At 39.5% G+C, this 16,096-nt stretch overlaps 2 protein-coding genes across 6 annotated transcripts in view; one reads left to right on the top strand and one right to left on the bottom strand.

Moving 5' to 3' along the window:
- prkg2 (protein kinase cGMP-dependent 2) overlaps positions 1-5,161 on the top strand; it is a 34,481-nt gene extending 29,320 nt beyond the window's left edge. For 2 of the 3 annotated variants that reach the window (XM_042421796.1, XM_042421797.1), the window contains 7 exons: positions 583-672; positions 867-1,008; positions 1,213-1,376; positions 1,541-1,663; positions 2,068-2,130; positions 2,743-2,809; positions 2,979-5,161. In XM_042421796.1, coding sequence (XP_042277730.1) covers positions 583-672; positions 867-1,008; positions 1,213-1,376; positions 1,541-1,663; positions 2,068-2,130; positions 2,743-2,809; positions 2,979-3,074 — 745 coding nt within the window. In that variant the 3' untranslated portion in view covers positions 3,075-5,161. The remainder of the gene's footprint in view (positions 1-582; positions 673-866; positions 1,009-1,212; positions 1,377-1,540; positions 1,664-2,067; positions 2,131-2,742; positions 2,810-2,978) is intronic. The other variant, XR_006098185.1, reaches the window with a different exon arrangement.
- A 28-nt stretch (positions 5,162-5,189) lies between these two features.
- bmp3 (bone morphogenetic protein 3) lies at positions 5,190-15,424 on the bottom strand. 3 transcript variants are annotated; one of them, XR_006098183.1, is made up of 4 exons: positions 14,704-15,424; positions 12,409-13,334; positions 7,224-9,968; positions 5,190-6,972 (listed from the first exon to the last, which is right to left on the bottom strand). XR_006098183.1 is itself a non-coding variant. In XM_042421795.1 (3 exons), the coding sequence occupies exons 1-3, from the start codon at positions 14,978-14,980 to the stop codon at positions 9,777-9,779; spliced, it is 1,395 nt and encodes a 464-aa protein (XP_042277729.1). In that variant the 5' UTR covers positions 14,981-15,424; the 3' UTR covers positions 5,190-9,776. The 3 variants fall into 3 exon arrangements, 1 of the variants encoding a protein (XP_042277729.1); XR_006098184.1 differs by having other exon boundaries at positions 5,190-7,353; positions 7,568-9,968; XM_042421795.1 differs by having other exon boundaries at positions 5,190-9,968.
- Between the last annotated feature and the right edge of the window lie 672 nt (positions 15,425-16,096).

The raw sequence follows: 16,096 nt of genomic DNA, 5'->3' as shown, positions 1-16,096 counted from the left end.
GTTTTATATCTAGTCCATCAGTTTACTGTTTAATAGTAGGAAAGTTTGCTGGGAAATCAAGCCTGAGTAATGTTGTATTTTCCCAAATGAAAGCTAATGTGGATTATTTAGGCAACTAAGTCTACTAAGTGATCATTAAAGTAATAAGAAAATAATTGGAGACAAAAACCCTGCACAATAAATAAAATAAAATAGTCTTATGTTAGACGAGACAGTACCAATTTTGGTTTTAATTGGAAAAAATAAAATAAAATAAAATAAAATAACAGTACAAATATATATTAATAACAGGACAAAGTGCAGTATTGCTATTGTTCTATTTACATGAAGGTTAACAAAAGAATAAAAAACAATCAAATAGTACACTTATTGTCCTTTTGAACAAAAGCTTCAGGCAAACTAATGTAAGATATTGTAATGTACAAGATATGCACACTGTGCATTGACTTAATTGTTTCATTAATCATCAGCTTGAATGTTAATGCAAACTGTTAATTCTTAATACCTTTTCTATGATATTGATGCTTTCAGGCCAGGGCTTTTACTTTAAAGTTGAACTTGTCTGTGTTTCTCTTTCTTCAGACTGTATCGCACGTTCAAGGATGACAAATACGTGTACATGCTGCTGGAGGCCTGTTTGGGTGGAGAAATTTGGAGTCTGCTCAGAGACAGGTAGGACTGATGCAACTGATGCCGTTTCATTTTTGAAAACTAGACATTTAACTCACTGTCACGGCTGCCTGTTAGTTGGTTCAGGTGCGTTCGTGCCATCCAACCAATTCTCTGGCTTCTCTTCCTCCTGAGCTGCGTTAACACCTGACCCTGCTTTCCACCAAAAAGTTTAAATTGGGCTTTCTTCACTTTAGGGGAAGTTTTGATGAGCACACTGCCAAATTCTGCGTGGGTTGTGTCACAGAAGCTTTTGATTACCTACATCGCAAAGGTGTCCTCTACAGAGACCTGAAGCCTGAGAATCTCATGCTGGATTCTGATGGATACATCAAACTAGTGAGTGTACTGCCAGAGATTAAACAAATTCATCTTTTGAAAACATGAAACGTCTGTGGAGGGAGGATGGAGGATGTTTTTCTAAAATGTATCTTTTACCTGTAAAACGCTCTTCCCTTTCCCAAAAAGGCCTTCAAAATGATGTGTCATGAATGGATATTTCATAAAAGTTGTGGACATTTCTCAACTAATTTGCCCTGCCAGGTTGACTTTGGCTTTGCCAAGAAGATCAAATGCGGCCAGAAGACCTGGACTTTCTGCGGGACACCGGAGTACGTAGCCCCAGAGATCATCCTCAACAAAGGCCACAACTTCAGTGTGGACTTCTGGTCGTTGGGCATCCTGGTGTTTGAGCTGCTTACTGGCAGGTTTGTACATCATTTGTGCAGTTTACCTCGTCATCACTTCAGTCTTCTTGCTGAGTGATTTTCATGGAATATTGTTTGCTGACTTGAACAGAGCATTGCTGAAAAAGGTTTGCTTCAATAGGCAAAATGAAATTGCTGCCCTTTTTTCCATCTCCATCCCACAGTCCTCCGTTCTCAGGAAGTGACCAGATGATGACGTACACTTTCATCTTGAAAGGAATCGAGAAAATGGACTTCCCCAAGAAGATCACCAAAAGACCTGATGACCTCATACGCAAGCTATGCAGGTACAAAAATCACACAAGCAAAGCAACCGGCATTTAGCAAATTCTAGTAGATAATAAAATCAACCACTTTAGAGACATTACTACCCACCAGATTTCTCAGATTGATCCTTGAAGAAAAAGTTATGCCTTGTGAAACAGATCTGACGGGTCTGAGCAATGATAATGTGCTACAAAGTGTTTCAAATCAGAGTTTCATTGGATGTCAGATATGCAACAAAAAATGAAGGGCGGCTAGAGCTAAGCACTTGGAATTTACCTGAACAACAAAAATGGCAAACAGAAAAAATGACGTCCATTATTTGTATCATGCAGGCAAGATTACAGGTCATCATCCCAAAACAAAATGTACCAGCTTTTTGTTTGTGTCTAGAAGTAATTTCCTATGACATTGGTGAACTTTGCAGGCGAAATCCCTCAGAGCGACTGGGCAACCTCAAAAATGGAATAATTGACATCAAGAAGCACAGGTAAGAAGGAGCTGACTCATTTTGTTGCTGATCTCAATGAGGAGATTAGCCGTGCAAATTAGCACTGATTGAACATTATGAATGTGGGCCAGTAGTTTATGACCTCAGCAATTAGATAATTACTGAACACACTGTACGAGAGCAGTGGGATGTGAAACATATTCAATAAGCTTATTACATTATTAGATTTACCACAGTCTTTCTTCAAGTAATGTTATTTTCTTCACTTTGATTTTCGAAAGTAAGAATCAAGTTTTCATATATATATATAAAAGGAAACCTAGTAACATGGGGTCAGGGGGTTAAAAATTATGTTATTTCATGTTATTTTTAAATGTTTTGCTGGCCTCGGGTCATTGAAGTGATAAGGGCTCCTTCCTTTCATACTGGGTATCCTTTTAGCCAAGCATACTTCCAAGGAATAAGGGTTAAAGTTCAAGGAAAACACTGACAAAGGTTCCTTGTTACAGAATCAGTCACATTGTAACATCCAAGGGGCTACTTGGACTGGGAAAGTACCAGTATCAAGCTTTGAATTTGTCTTTTTGAAAAATAGAAAGAGATAGGGAATTACTTAAGGGTTTTTATGTGCTCTCTATAATGTGTATGAAGGTGGTTTAATGGCTTTAACTGGGAGGGACTGAAGGCGAGGACTTTACCATCTCCACTGAAAAGAGAAGTAAGTAAAGATATTTATCTACACCACTAAAATCTAATGATAGAAAAGCACATTTTAAATTCAGTTGCTCCAAAAATGTTCTTCTACTTCTATTGGATTCTGGGAAAGTAATTCAGGAAGCATCTAAAAAGATTTCTTTCCCCCTTTCTCGTCTTCTCTTCAACAACAGCTTTCAGGACCGACAGATCACAGCTACTTTGACAGTTATCTTCCAGATGAGGACAATCCTCCTGATGAGCTTTCTGGTTGGGACATGGACTTCTGAGACCTTCTTCTCCATCTTTTTCCCATTTTCCCTCCATTACACACCCGAACAACAAAAACTAACTGGGCAGGTGACCTCACATCACCTCTGGCAGGTGTGTTGGAGGTCCTCAGGTCCAATAGCTGCAATGAAAAGCTAGTTACTTTATGAATGTCTGATTGGCGGTCTCAACTCAAATTAACAGATACGAACACAATCCTCTTTTGAGTTTGGCTTTGAAGAGAGGTCAGCTTATTATATAACCATCACTATCTTTTCGTTAACAAACAAACGCACATTAGCTAATGTATCCAGTAGAATGTTGTGCTAATAGTGGTAATTGTGTTATGTTAGCATTAAAACTAAAATCCGTAATGTTTCAAAAAGCGCATCAACTGAGGTCGGAGCTACAGAGACTGTCTACAGTCTGCTGCTGAGAAACTTTGCACCCAAATGGTGCAGGGGATAGACACTAAATTAAATGCAGGTGACAGTGTTTGTGGGTGGGAAGCCAGTGAGGGATCAAGTCCTTGTTGCTGCATTACCGACCATTTCTGGTTGGTTGGGGCACCCCATGCAAAGTTGGGCATAGCAAAACAAAACATCTGTGTGTGTTACTCTGCTTTCAAACTGGTTCCAAAATAATAACAACCAGTAATTCAGTAAGAAACTTTTTTCCAATTCCCAAAAACATGACCAGTTATTCATGCATCAGTGCACAAACTGTATATAGAGTTTACAAAATGGTTCCCAAGATATTGTATAAAATGGTAAAAAGAGCACAGATTTACTGATCAATTAATGACCTGATACCGTACCAACAACAGCAGAGTGGATCAATTTCAAAAATTTGATGTCTAGTTATCTTTCTGTAGTTGAGGGCTACCAGCTCTGCTTTGCTAAATTAGCCTGCAGGCAAATTACTCAGAAAACGACAAACAACCATGTGTTCAGGATAACTAAGCTGACCTTTTCAGGCTACATCTCATATTATTTTGGGGCAGAAGGACTTAAAACAGGTCACAGTCTACAGTCTTAGTATTATGTTTTTACATTACTTATCTACATCCTATCTAATTATCGTCTTCAGATACCTCCAAAATATTCTTCCCCGAGTGTTCTTGATGGCTCCAGATGTGATTGGTGGAGAAAGTGAAATTTTCTTCACATCTGAGGCAATCTGTGATTGTATATGCAGTTTGTTTACAGCTGTAGAGGAATGGAGGTGTGTGGAGACAAGATGATACCGCAAACAGCCAAGCAACTTGAGAACAAGCACACACTTGGGCGAAGGAATTCTACTTAACCATTCAGATAGTAAAAGTATCTAACCACCATGTTCTAAACAAGTTTTAGGATGAAACATTTGTGCTAAGAAGCATCAAGAGTTCCTTGTTCCAACAGTGTTATCCTCACAGTCTCCCCACTGCCCAAACTAGGCAAACAAAAACACAAACACCTTCTCCACTTAAGTTATAGAGTGTGAGCATCCCGCGGCAGGGTGCCCGAACTGAAGAAATATTTACCTTTTTGAAGCTGAGTCAACTCTGCGGTTTTGAGCTTCTTAAGAAGAAAGGAAGTTCGGCTTGGTCTGAGGCGTTGATGATGTGAGGAGAAACAGCCGAGAGGCCAAACTGAGCAGAAAACCTTCAGGGTTTACTATGAAGGAATTTTCAGGAGCTTAGTGTTAAAAAAAAGATGTGTTTTCCCATTTTTAAACACCTAAGGTTCACAGTAGATCGACTGTGCACCAAGTGTGTATGTATATAGTGTACATTGTAAAGCACAAGCATTAAAAATACACAATTTGTATGATCTAAGCCACTTATTCCTTAATGTAAACTTAAAGGACCAGTGTGTAGGATCTTGTGGCACCTAGTGGTGAGGTTGCAGATTGTAACTAACTGAAGACCCCTCTATCTCGCCTTCCAAGCATTTAGGACAACCGATGGTGGCCAATGTTTGGTTTGTCCGTTCTGGGCTACCGTAGAAACATGGCGGTCCAACATGGCATGCTCCATGGAAGAAGACCAGCCTCCTATGTAGATATAAAGAGCTCATTCTAAGGTAACGAAAACACAATGATTCTTATTTTCAGGTGATTATACACTAATTAAAACACACTTATGAATATTATATTCCATTTCTGCCAAGTCTGTTCCGCAAGATGCCACTAAATTCTACACACTGCACCTTTAAAAAAACTGGCCGAGGGAATTTTGTATATCACATGTATGTATACACTGACTGGTGAATGTGTGTGTGTACAGTATATGATAATGTCTATGTGAGAAAGCACCTAAAATTCTTGGAGAAGCTGTGGCCTTAACATAATGACGACTGAGTTCACGATACAGCTGTTTGTTAATATTTCAGTTAGAGATACATTTCTTCTTGTTTTTAATTCAATGAAACAGACTTTGGCCTATTTAAATTTTGTTTTATACACCAATAGATTATTATTATCACTTCTAGTTTTAGCAATATGTGCAGACCTTTCTCACTGAGGATATTTTGTGTTGTCCAACACAGGGGTATGTAATAACATTAATAATGGCTGCATTTTATTTAATTGTTCCAGTGCCAGGCCTAGACCTAGACTAGCAGTTAATCTTTTCAATTATCATTTCATTGAACTTCATTCAGTCATCCTGACATCGGCTTCACGTCAGACAATTTCTGCTTGGGTTATGTCTTGTTTTGTTTCACCTGAACCAAACAGTCGCGCGTGACATATCCATCCTGTCCATGTCATTTTCACTTTGGAGCTGTTAACTTAACAGCTTTCACAAAAATCTAAGAAATTCACCAATTTAAGAACTCAAATTACAACAACTTGCACAGCTGCATCAGTGTCGTCCACTCTTGTCACTATTTTTGCTAAATGTAGCTACCTAGCTAGCTCTGTTGAAAGATGAAGGCCATGGTTCTTAACCCTGCCAACAAAACTATGATTGACTGACTGTTTTTGCGATCAGGGAAACAGACGCCAATGAGCACAACCACTGAAGAAAACAGGGATGTGGGCAGTGATTCAGAGGTCTGGAACGAGGCTAACCATGGCCCTGTTATTCCACATACTGGCTTGTTGGGACACCAAATTAAAACATCCATCAGTAATGTCCTTAGTTACACTTGCTTTACCACTATGACAAGTCAAAATGTCTGTCACCAGAATGGCCTGTTGATCCATTTGTGTGGACTCATGGCCTTAAAATAAAGTTTTCAAAAAACAGAAATGTAACAAAAACTGTTCAAAGCTTCAGAATGTATTTACAGTCATTGTTCTAGTAAAGGTATCAAATGTCTCTAAGCCTATATTTTGGCACTGGGGTTAAAATCTAACAAACACTCACAAGAGATTAATAACATAATTTTAAAAGAGGGAAAACATTCATAAAATGCAGTAGATCCTATAATTTTATGTACAGATTTCACGTTCTTACACATAAACTGTACCATCTACAACTGCCTCTGTCTAGTACAATCCTACAAACCATACTGTACCTGTATATAAAATGTAAATACTGACTTTTTTGGGCAGTAAATGAATGATACTGTACATAGATGTATGCTTCTAAGTTTTGCTATTGAATTCCAGAAATACTGATCTTGTATTTTATGCAAAATGGTACCAAGGGAGAGATGAAGGAAATAAATTTTGAATATTTTGCTTTGCTTGTGTGTTTTGTGCCACTATCCTCTCAAAACCTCTAAAACCCAAAAACCATTGATAGACCTGAGTCTTGCATACTTTTATTCATTTCTTTGAATGCTTTGTAAGGAGGGTCAGTGCTTGGAGGGGGGAGACCTTTAAACAGTTCACCACACTTTCACATCAGTAGAGACAAATGTCCATCACAGATATAAAGACCATCAACATGTCCAAGCTTCGGTCCCCCTTTCCCAGACCACACCTCTACAAGATATGCAACATAGAGAAAATAAATAGATGCATGTTAAAAGTCATTTCCATATACAAATATATTTTATGAAGCTTATTGTACAAGCATTTCTTTTTTACCTACAGCGTAACATTTACAAGATAGGATTGAACAGTGTAGTAGAGTAAGCTCTTATAAACCGCTGATATACTGTACTGTATATTTTACTTAAGTGTCTTTGATACTTGCACTCTGAAAGGTGTTAGTGAAGTTTAACAGTAAAGACCTGGGTCGAGTCTCAAATGCAGCAAAAGCAAAGTCCGCAAACACGACTTGCCAGCAGTCCTCACGTCTGCAGTGTTGTACTGGCACAAACAGAGGAGGCCACTCCGTTCTACAGCATGCACTGCTAAAATCTGTACTGGCACAAGATGAGGAAGCACATACTGGAAAAAAGTGTCAATACAAAATATATAAAGTTAAACAATCTGCCTTTAGCTATTGACACAAAATAAATGTCTCTGAAATATCAAAATAGTGAATTATTTGAAATACATTTTAGAATAAACTCCACTGGTGATCATACTTATCAAAAGAATATGCACTATGTTCACGCATTGTATACTGTACCATATAAAAACTATTCTCAGCTGCTTGCTTTTGACTTCAGCTTCATTGCAAACTGAGCTCAGTTCTGTGAACGACCAAGCCTTTCTGAACAGGTGATGAATCAAATCAAACTGTTTTAAAAAAAACAGAAATCCACCCATTAAAAAGGCACTTCTATCCCAACGAGACATTAGAATGTCATCGACATATAGTGAGCTATATACAAAAACAATGTACAAGTGTATAGGGAAAGTTTGCTGCTATATTTCAGTCTATTTGCTCTGAATAAATATTTGGTTTTATGAGCTTTGACAAGAGAAAGCACAACCTGAGGCAACATTACGACATGTTAACTTCTCCTCCAGGTGTGCCTTTTGTTCCATGTTGACCTGACGCAAAGTACATGTGATCAAATAACATAATAACCCCCTAATGATTAATGTAAAATCCATACAGTAATATTAAAGGGTTATGTGACCTAGAGAAAACAGATCAGTTCTCCCTGATCATTCAATATATTATATGTATTGCTCATCATTTTTGGTTTTTAGGTTAAAATATGGGAATTTATCTGTTAATTGAAATTGTAAGGTCTAGGTGAAAACTGGGTTTTTTAATTACTTTGAGGGATTTTTCTCAGCTGACATCGCCACTAGAGGATCCCATTTACAGTAAACTACTTGTCACAGTTTTTTTTTTCCTGGAGCTTTTAGCTTTTAGATGCATAAGGACATAAAATCCACGGGAACGTCAGATTTTCAACCCATCTCAACCTTTAAAAAAAATCTTTTAATGAAAATTGTTAAAAAACCAAAAATGATGAACTTAAATGATATGTAAAGCAAAACTGATTCCAGACCAGTAGTGTATATTGACATGATACTTATTACTTACTTTATATCTGAGTTGACAAAAACAGATTTCTAGAAGCATTCTGGCAGTTTATAATAGTTTTTCTTCATAAATGTCACTCTATGCTGTAAATAAGATACATAACTTTGAACATTATGTAATGGCACCATGTTCTGAACTTAATGCCAAAAACAAATAAGTTCAGCCTGATATCAGTCTCCACCGCAAGTATTAATCCTTGATGCCTGCCAAGTCCCAGAAGTTATTTGATTTCTTTCTGAGCTAATAAAGTCCAACAAGGGTTTCAAAATTCCACACAAGCATCAAATGGCTTTTAGAGTCCTGTGGTTTTACACAGCCCTTGTTCAATGTAGTAGTTTCTCCTTTTGATATGCTTTATCCCTTTATCTTTCAAAATGAAATCTCTGAGGTTAACTCGTACATCTTGAACATTTTCTTGGTGAAACACTGGTATAATGGGTCTCCTCAAAACTCCCCATTCCGACTGTTAATGAAGACCACAAATGAAAAGTAGCTTACTCTTTAGCATATAATATACTCTTAAAATGTGGGTTCTGTACAACAAAAGGAGCAGTGATCTAAACACAAATATGTAAGGCTATCTACTGTCTAAGTCACAATTCTGGCTTTGGAATCTAATATATATCTCTATAGCAGCCAAGCCAATAATTATACAATAACTTTTCATATAGTGAATAACACAGTGATAGTACAGACATAAATACATACACATAGTAACAAAAACCATGCAAGTGCGAGCAGAGGTGACTTTGTGGTAATGATCAAAGACAACTTTAAGCTATGAAGGAGAGAAAGATGAGAATGACCCCCCTCAGAGGCATCAGTTCAAACTGAGAGGAAAAGAAAGAGATCATTTTTTCCTGAAAAAAGAGTTTTTTCCTTCGGTTTTTTTTTGTCTCTTTTATGCCTCAATCGGTATTTTGTATATCTAGAAAGTGAGTTTATGATTGTGTTCACCCTGCTACCGTCTAACCGATAACCGATGATAAAGACGTGAAGATAAACAGTGGTGCTGGTGGTGAAGTTGGAGCATGGAGATTTGAATTTCCATTCCAGTTATCTTCCTTGAGGATAACCCGTATGATCCATTCCTTCCCATGAACAGACCAGTCTCCTCTTCACCTGGAACAACAGGCAGTACTCTCCTCCAGTGCAAAGGGGGAAGTTGTGTTCAATTGGTGTTTTGTATGTGAATGAGTGTTTGACTGAAGAAACAGGAGGAGAGAGTATCTTCTTGGCTGCATGTGTTTTGATTTTTTTTCCATTTCTGTACAATATCAGGTGTGTGTGTATGTGTGTGTGTGTGAATGGGCATAGAAGGAAAAAAAAAACAAAACTATCTACAGGCGCAGGAATCTACAGTCATGTTGGGGTAGACTTTCAGCACCACGTTCTTGTCCTCGTCAAAGAAGAGAATGCTGAGGGAAGACATCTTCTCTGGGACGCAGCATGGCTCGGGGATTCCCGGGACGACGCCCACCGCCCGCACTATGCTCTGGATAGTGGCATGATTAGAGGGCTTCAGAGCCTACAGCAAAGGGACAAAATGGATTATTTAACAGCTGGAATTATCAAGGATTTACTTTTAAAAATGTGACCAAAAATGTATGTATATTGTTGCATAAATTACTTTTTAGATATACTTAAAGGGAGGGAATTTTTTTGCAGTCCGTCCTCTTGGTAATAATCATTCAACAATCAAGTTTAAAAAAAAAAAATTCAACCACATTTACCAAACCTTTTGGGCAAAGAATGTAAAAGAATGTAAATGCTGTAAGTATTACCTAAAACTCAACTCCAACCTACTGTACCTGCCATAGCTGTGCACGCATGAAATGAGGGATTATTACACACAAATGAAGATGGGCTCATTTTTAGTTTTACCTCAAATAAAGTGGCTTGTTTCCAACCTGTTTGATTGTCTGATCATTTGTAATTCTTGCCCTGCTTGACTTTGTTGCAGTGATGTTTTCATCTGAGCAGTTATTTCGGTGAGTACTGTGTTATCATAACCAATAGAAATAATGGCAAAATCTATGAAAATAAAACCAAAGTTATAATACATCAGAATTTTCAAGTCCTGGAGAGAATCTTTTACTGAGCATTTTCCTACAACCTCTAGCATTTGGATCACACAGAAACCAATTTTCATGGTTAATTCGTCAAGTTACCGTTAAGTCATAAAACGCACAACTAACTGAATCAAAGTCTGAAAGTGGTAGCTCTATCCTCAGCGGTTAACAAACATGCATCACCTGATCAGCTGCTTCATATCTTAACAGGATCCAACAAGTGACAGGACTCTTCTCACACATCACAATGAACTAGGCAGAGCACCTTTTAATAGTAGCTATTAAGCAGCTTCTAAAGCTTCAGCCTGACAAAGAAGAAGCAACATCACAGGATCACAGGCTTGTCTGACTAAGCAGCAAACCTGCAGGAGAGGGAGGGGGTTGCCTTAGGGCTCTAGTCCCTACTTCTGGGACTAATTACATCCGACTACAAAGGCCGGCGACTCCGAGGTAATGAATTAAGTGGATGAGACTCGTGCATTCCGGCCATGTTTAAAATACCTGTGATGTTATCTTGTCACTGGGGCCACAAGCTATGGACAGAGCTGATGTTTAACATCAGTTGAAGCGCAAGTTTTCTTTGTTTCTCTCACTTTTCTGTATGCGATCTATCAAATGTGTAAAACCATGCGATGTGTCGCCTGCATCCGGGGAGAAACTTTCACGAACGGCATGAATTACTCAAAGATGCCTCCCTCAACGTTCTTCATTGATTTTTGATGTTCAAGTCAGCCACCTGCTCTTCAGGAAGTTTATCTGAGCAGGACTTCTTATCACTTTTTTGTTAGAAAGCTATTTAGATTACATAATCTGCAGTTTGGCCACTTTTACTTAATGTTTAGTACAGCAGGACTTCACTTAAACCTATTTTTTTTTATTAAAATACATAAAGCTAGCTCTGATGCTTATCTTCAAAGATGTAATGATTTTATTTCAGAAGATAAAAGCATGAAGGAGAACTTGTAGCGGCGCTGCCACTGTAAGTAGTTTATCCTGGCAGTTGAAGACTGAAGCAGATGGCATACATTTCTGTCAGTTTCTTTGGCATTACTGTATATAATATAAGACAGACAGGCTTCAGGGATCTCTGAAGTCAACATAGTTAACGTAAAACAAGTTAACATAAAACAAAACAGTAACAGTAAACAAGGGACTGAAATCTTAATGCCTAGATGCACTGATAGCTCACCATAGCCTGTTGTATTTACATAATGTGTACCATACTGTCAGAAAAAAGCACTATGTTTGAATGTTGAACGTAGAGTAGAGACTGATGTGTAGTCTCTACAATATATTGTGCCAGAACATAAATGAGTTTTGGTGTCATATGATGTCTGTTAGTTCATCAGCTGTTAATGTGTCAATACCAGTGATTCTAAAACATATTTACTGGTATGAACATTAAATATAGTTTAAGACGCTGATAAAAAACTGAAATGTTGGATCATAAGATGGAACTGAGATTCAAATTAAAATCTGATCTTTTGGTCTCCACAACATTGCCTACAATTTGTAATTTATTGGTGGTGATGAAATAAAACCAGGTTACAAGAGGTGTGGGACCGAGGCCGTAAACATAACCCAGTAGCGCAGTGGTTCCCAACACTTCAGGCTCGTGAAGCCTAAAAGCGAAGCGATGTTTTCTTGTAACAATGTTTTTTCACTGTCACAAGTTGCATATGTCTATTGGTTGTGACCAGGTCAACCTCTTTTATTTGAATAAGATGTATTATCCAATAATTCCCAAGAAAAAAAGCCACTATTGGAGGAACATCTGGAGAAATTAATCTAATTTTGTGTAGCATTAATGTTTTGTTGATTTCCTCTTATCTTGCTACTCCTAAGATCCCAAACACCAGGTTGGGAACCATTGCCATGGTGCACTACAAATCTCACCTTTGGCATGGGGAACTGGCAGGACCCTGAGCAGTAGTAGGCGTCAAAGGACTTAGGTGATATAATCCATTCGCTCCATCCAATGTCAGCAAAGTCCACTTTCAGGTACCTCCGTGCGCAGTTCCTGGGCTCGTTCCACTGCTTCTTTCGCGCTTTTTTGATCGTCTGCTCGTCGAACTGCAGCAGGGGCATCTTGTGCCTCTGATTCTTGCGTGTCTTTTTACGTGGCCGACGGGCCTGCTTGTTGTCAAAAGGTTCGTACGGACTTGTCTCATCCCAACCGGTCGTCTCGTACGGGTATTCAGGCCCAGGAAGTTCATTGTTTTGCAAAGGGAGCAGAACGTTCACCGAGCGCTTGTGCCTGGGCTGCTGTTGTTCTTGTTCAGTGTTGTTTCGTTCACGCTGTCCCAGTTTATGAATGCTGTGTGAAACGGAGTCCTCCCCTCCCACCGAGGGGTGTCTCTGGAGGGTGGCTACCACGCTTTCAGGTTCCGAAATGGCAGAGTCATTGGCGTAGACCAGGATGTAGGGCGAGCGGTCCGACAGGAGCTTCTTCCACGGCTGGGGCCCTTGCGAGGCCACATCAATCCCAATAAGCAGCTCGTCATGGTGTTTGGCCTGGTTCACCACGCGAGTTATGTCCTTCCACTGCCAAGATATGAAGTCCCTGTACAGAGTGGACACATTGATCCGAAATTGTCCTAGAGTCCTCATCTTGTTATCCACAGAGGCAAAACTCCAGATCACCATGTGGATGTGGCTGTGCCTGCGGGGCCCATGGCGACTGCAGCTTTTGGACCTGGAACAGCCCTGGGTGCTGTTCTGAAGGTCTCCAATGTAGTAATGAAGAGTGGCTGACAGCACGTCTTCTGACTTGGTGAGGGAGGTGAGGTTGAAAATCTGCAGCTGCTTCTTGTTTAGAGTACCTGTGTATATAATGAGTAGTATTATTTACAAAGCAAAGCAGTTGTTCAGGATTTCATACTCTAACCATGGCCTTCTCTGGATGAATTAAATACATAATAATATTAACAATAATAATATATATGTCTAGACTGATCCAACAGTTTCAATAACTAAAGGGTCAATCCACAAATTACAAAACAAAAATTATGAGGTATCTGTCTCCAAGATTTTGGCCTCCACCCCAACATAGTGGAGGTGAATGTAATTTGGTCTGTGGTTCTAAGGGCATTTGGAAATTATGTTGAAAAAAAAATCAATAGAAACATCTCTTTCCAGAAACAGTGCCTCCATTACACTGGACAATCTACAGAACACACTTTTAACAGTTTTAAAAGAGACTCTTTGGAGGAGCTAGATAGTAGTTTCTAGAAAGAGATGTTGCTTTAAATGTAATCTTTCAGTGCTTTAAGTAACACTCATCTCAGTCGTACTGGGGTGGAAGCAGAAGTCTCAAGATATCGCAAAACCTGAGCAAATACAACCAAAACCATCTGCATGGCTAGATACCATTGAGGGCAAGTGAGAAAATGTGTTTGTAATTTGGGTGAATTTACCTTTTATATATCTTATGACATACAACTACCAGACGATAGGAGGCAGTATAATCTAACAAACTTTGACCCTAAGTGGGAACTGGTTGTCTTTAATAGCACCCACGTTCAAGTGATAATAACATAAAGTTGCCAAGTTAGCAATTTAGAGTTTATGAGATTAAAGTTACTGCAACAGTTCCTGGTAAAACACTAATAAAAGCATCTTAAATGCAGAAGCTTTATGCATTGAAAACCTTCCAATCCTGCTGCAATACACGCAGGCTGGGCAGCTGCCAGATGCTGGCTTGAGGGAAAATCTTAAGACTATCTGACACTAAAATCTTAAGGTGTGAAAGCAATTGTGTCCTCAAACGACGTTGAGTTTCATACAGAGATCTGATGTGGAATCTCTGTTCCTGGCACTGGGAAGGGTAACAGGTTGATCACATTTCCAAGACTGGATCAACAGGTGTATTTCAGTTTCAGCTCCGCAAACCCAACATGAATGTCAGCAATTTTTACTAATTTTTGATTTTTTTTTTGTTTTAAAGCCTGAAAAAGCAGATAAAAAACGCTTCTCTACTTAAAGATGATACGTCTAAATTGCGCACATATCCTGTGAACACAGCTCTGTACACTTTTAATGTGCGAATAATTCCAACTGACAAAGACAGAAGGAGACTTTACCAGATCCAGTTTACATTTCCAAAATTCATACGATAAGGCATGCATGTGTGGTCTTTCTAGACTGGTAGAAGTCAGTATTGTTAACATGCGTAAAACTTTGGATACATACCCCAGTGCGCTTTGAAACTGCGGACAGTGTTGCCATCCTTGAAGGGAAAACCAGCCCGGTTGTACTTCGCGTAAAGCATCTGCATGTGCTCCGTCATTGTATCCTGTAAAAGCAGATTCCGGTCTTCCTTCGTAGGTTGCTTTTTATCCACCGAATGCGTAAAATCCACCTTTCGTCCCGTGGGGAAATTGTCTGTTTTCAGCATCGCGCAGTATCCAACGCACAGATAACTCCATCCGTAAAGCAGTACGACCACAAACCGAGAGTAGAGAGCCATGCTTGAGCAAAAGCGAGGGTGCAAATAGAAAAAATAATAGTTTTGGAAAACCTAGCACGTTTCCAAAAGTTGTCCCTATCTCCAAAAGGACATACCATCACCTGAGGAGGAGTCCTCTGTAAGAAAATGATACCATCACCTTTGACACCAGTCACAGCAAGAGAAGAAGGAAGGAAGGAAAAATAAGAGCGTTATCCAAGTTGTCTGTCTGCTTTTGATAAGGTCTTAACGTGCTACAGTCAGTTAAAAAAAAAGCAGAAGGTGTAATAAAGCAGATGCAGGATAACTAAGCTACTAAAACACCGACGCTCTTGGTTTTGTATCCAAGTTCTGAGCTGATTTCAGGACCAGCAGTCAACCGTCCCCCCGTCTCAGCTTTCATTGAAGGTAAAGCATGTTGTGCTTGGTATTATAGGGCTTGTGGGACCAGCTGGGTATTCCTCACACACATACACACTCAGAGAGAGAGAGAGAGAGGGAGAGAGAGAGAGAGAGAGAGAGAGAGAGAGAGAGAGAGGGAGAGAGAGAGAGTTTCCTGTTCGAGATACTTTTACGCACATTCAGCCTGGGGACAAATTATCTCATGTTATCAAGAGCTGAAGGAGGCTGTTTTGTCAGTTGATTCGAGACGGATTTTTTTTTTTTTTTTTTATTTCACGAAAAGGACATTCCACCGATTTATTGAACTGATTTCAATACCTAAACTGCTGCCACAGAACAGCCCCTCCGTGCGTAATTTCTACTCCGCAGAGCTGTGCGTCTGGGCCGCGCTGCTGAATGAAGCGGCTTATTGTCGGCATTAAAGGCTCTCTCCCCTATTTAGTTTAGTTCAATGGAGTTAAGCACACACATCCTGTACCATCACGGTCCGATCCGGATGCTGTACTGTGCCCCCCCTCTTCCCGCCGTCCCCCCAAAACAGCCCATCCTGGCGGGGTTTAAACACCCCACCCAGCCGCCCTCCACCCCCCGCCACTGGGCTTCTCTTTCAGGGGCACTCGGGAGGAAATGATTAGGGCATTTCCCCGCCCTTGGACATCTGATGGCAATAATATTAGCATGCCATGTCCTTCATAGCAGTCAACGCACTGAACGCACATTTAACTCCTTCAACTA

This window comes from Thunnus maccoyii, chromosome 9, assembly GCF_910596095.1.
Source record: "Thunnus maccoyii chromosome 9, fThuMac1.1, whole genome shotgun sequence".
In the NCBI taxonomy this organism is placed as follows: domain Eukaryota; kingdom Metazoa; phylum Chordata; class Actinopteri; order Scombriformes; family Scombridae; genus Thunnus; species Thunnus maccoyii.
Note: the sequence above shows the minus strand (reverse complement) of the source record. Positions and strands in the feature narration are given on the sequence as shown.

Excerpts from the sequence above, each read along its gene's own strand:
- bmp3 (XM_042421795.1), bottom strand. The coding sequence starts at position 14,980 with ATGGCTCTCTACTCTCGGTTTGTGGTCGTACTGCTTTACGGATGGAGT. Across the intron at positions 13,335-14,703 it reads CAGTTTCAAAGCGCACTGGG|GTACTCTAAACAAGAAGCAG; the intron begins GTATGTATCCAA and ends TTATATACACAG. Across the intron at positions 9,969-12,408 it reads GCCAGTTCCCCATGCCAAAG|GCTCTGAAGCCCTCTAATCA; the intron begins GTGAGATTTGTA and ends CCTTTGCTGTAG.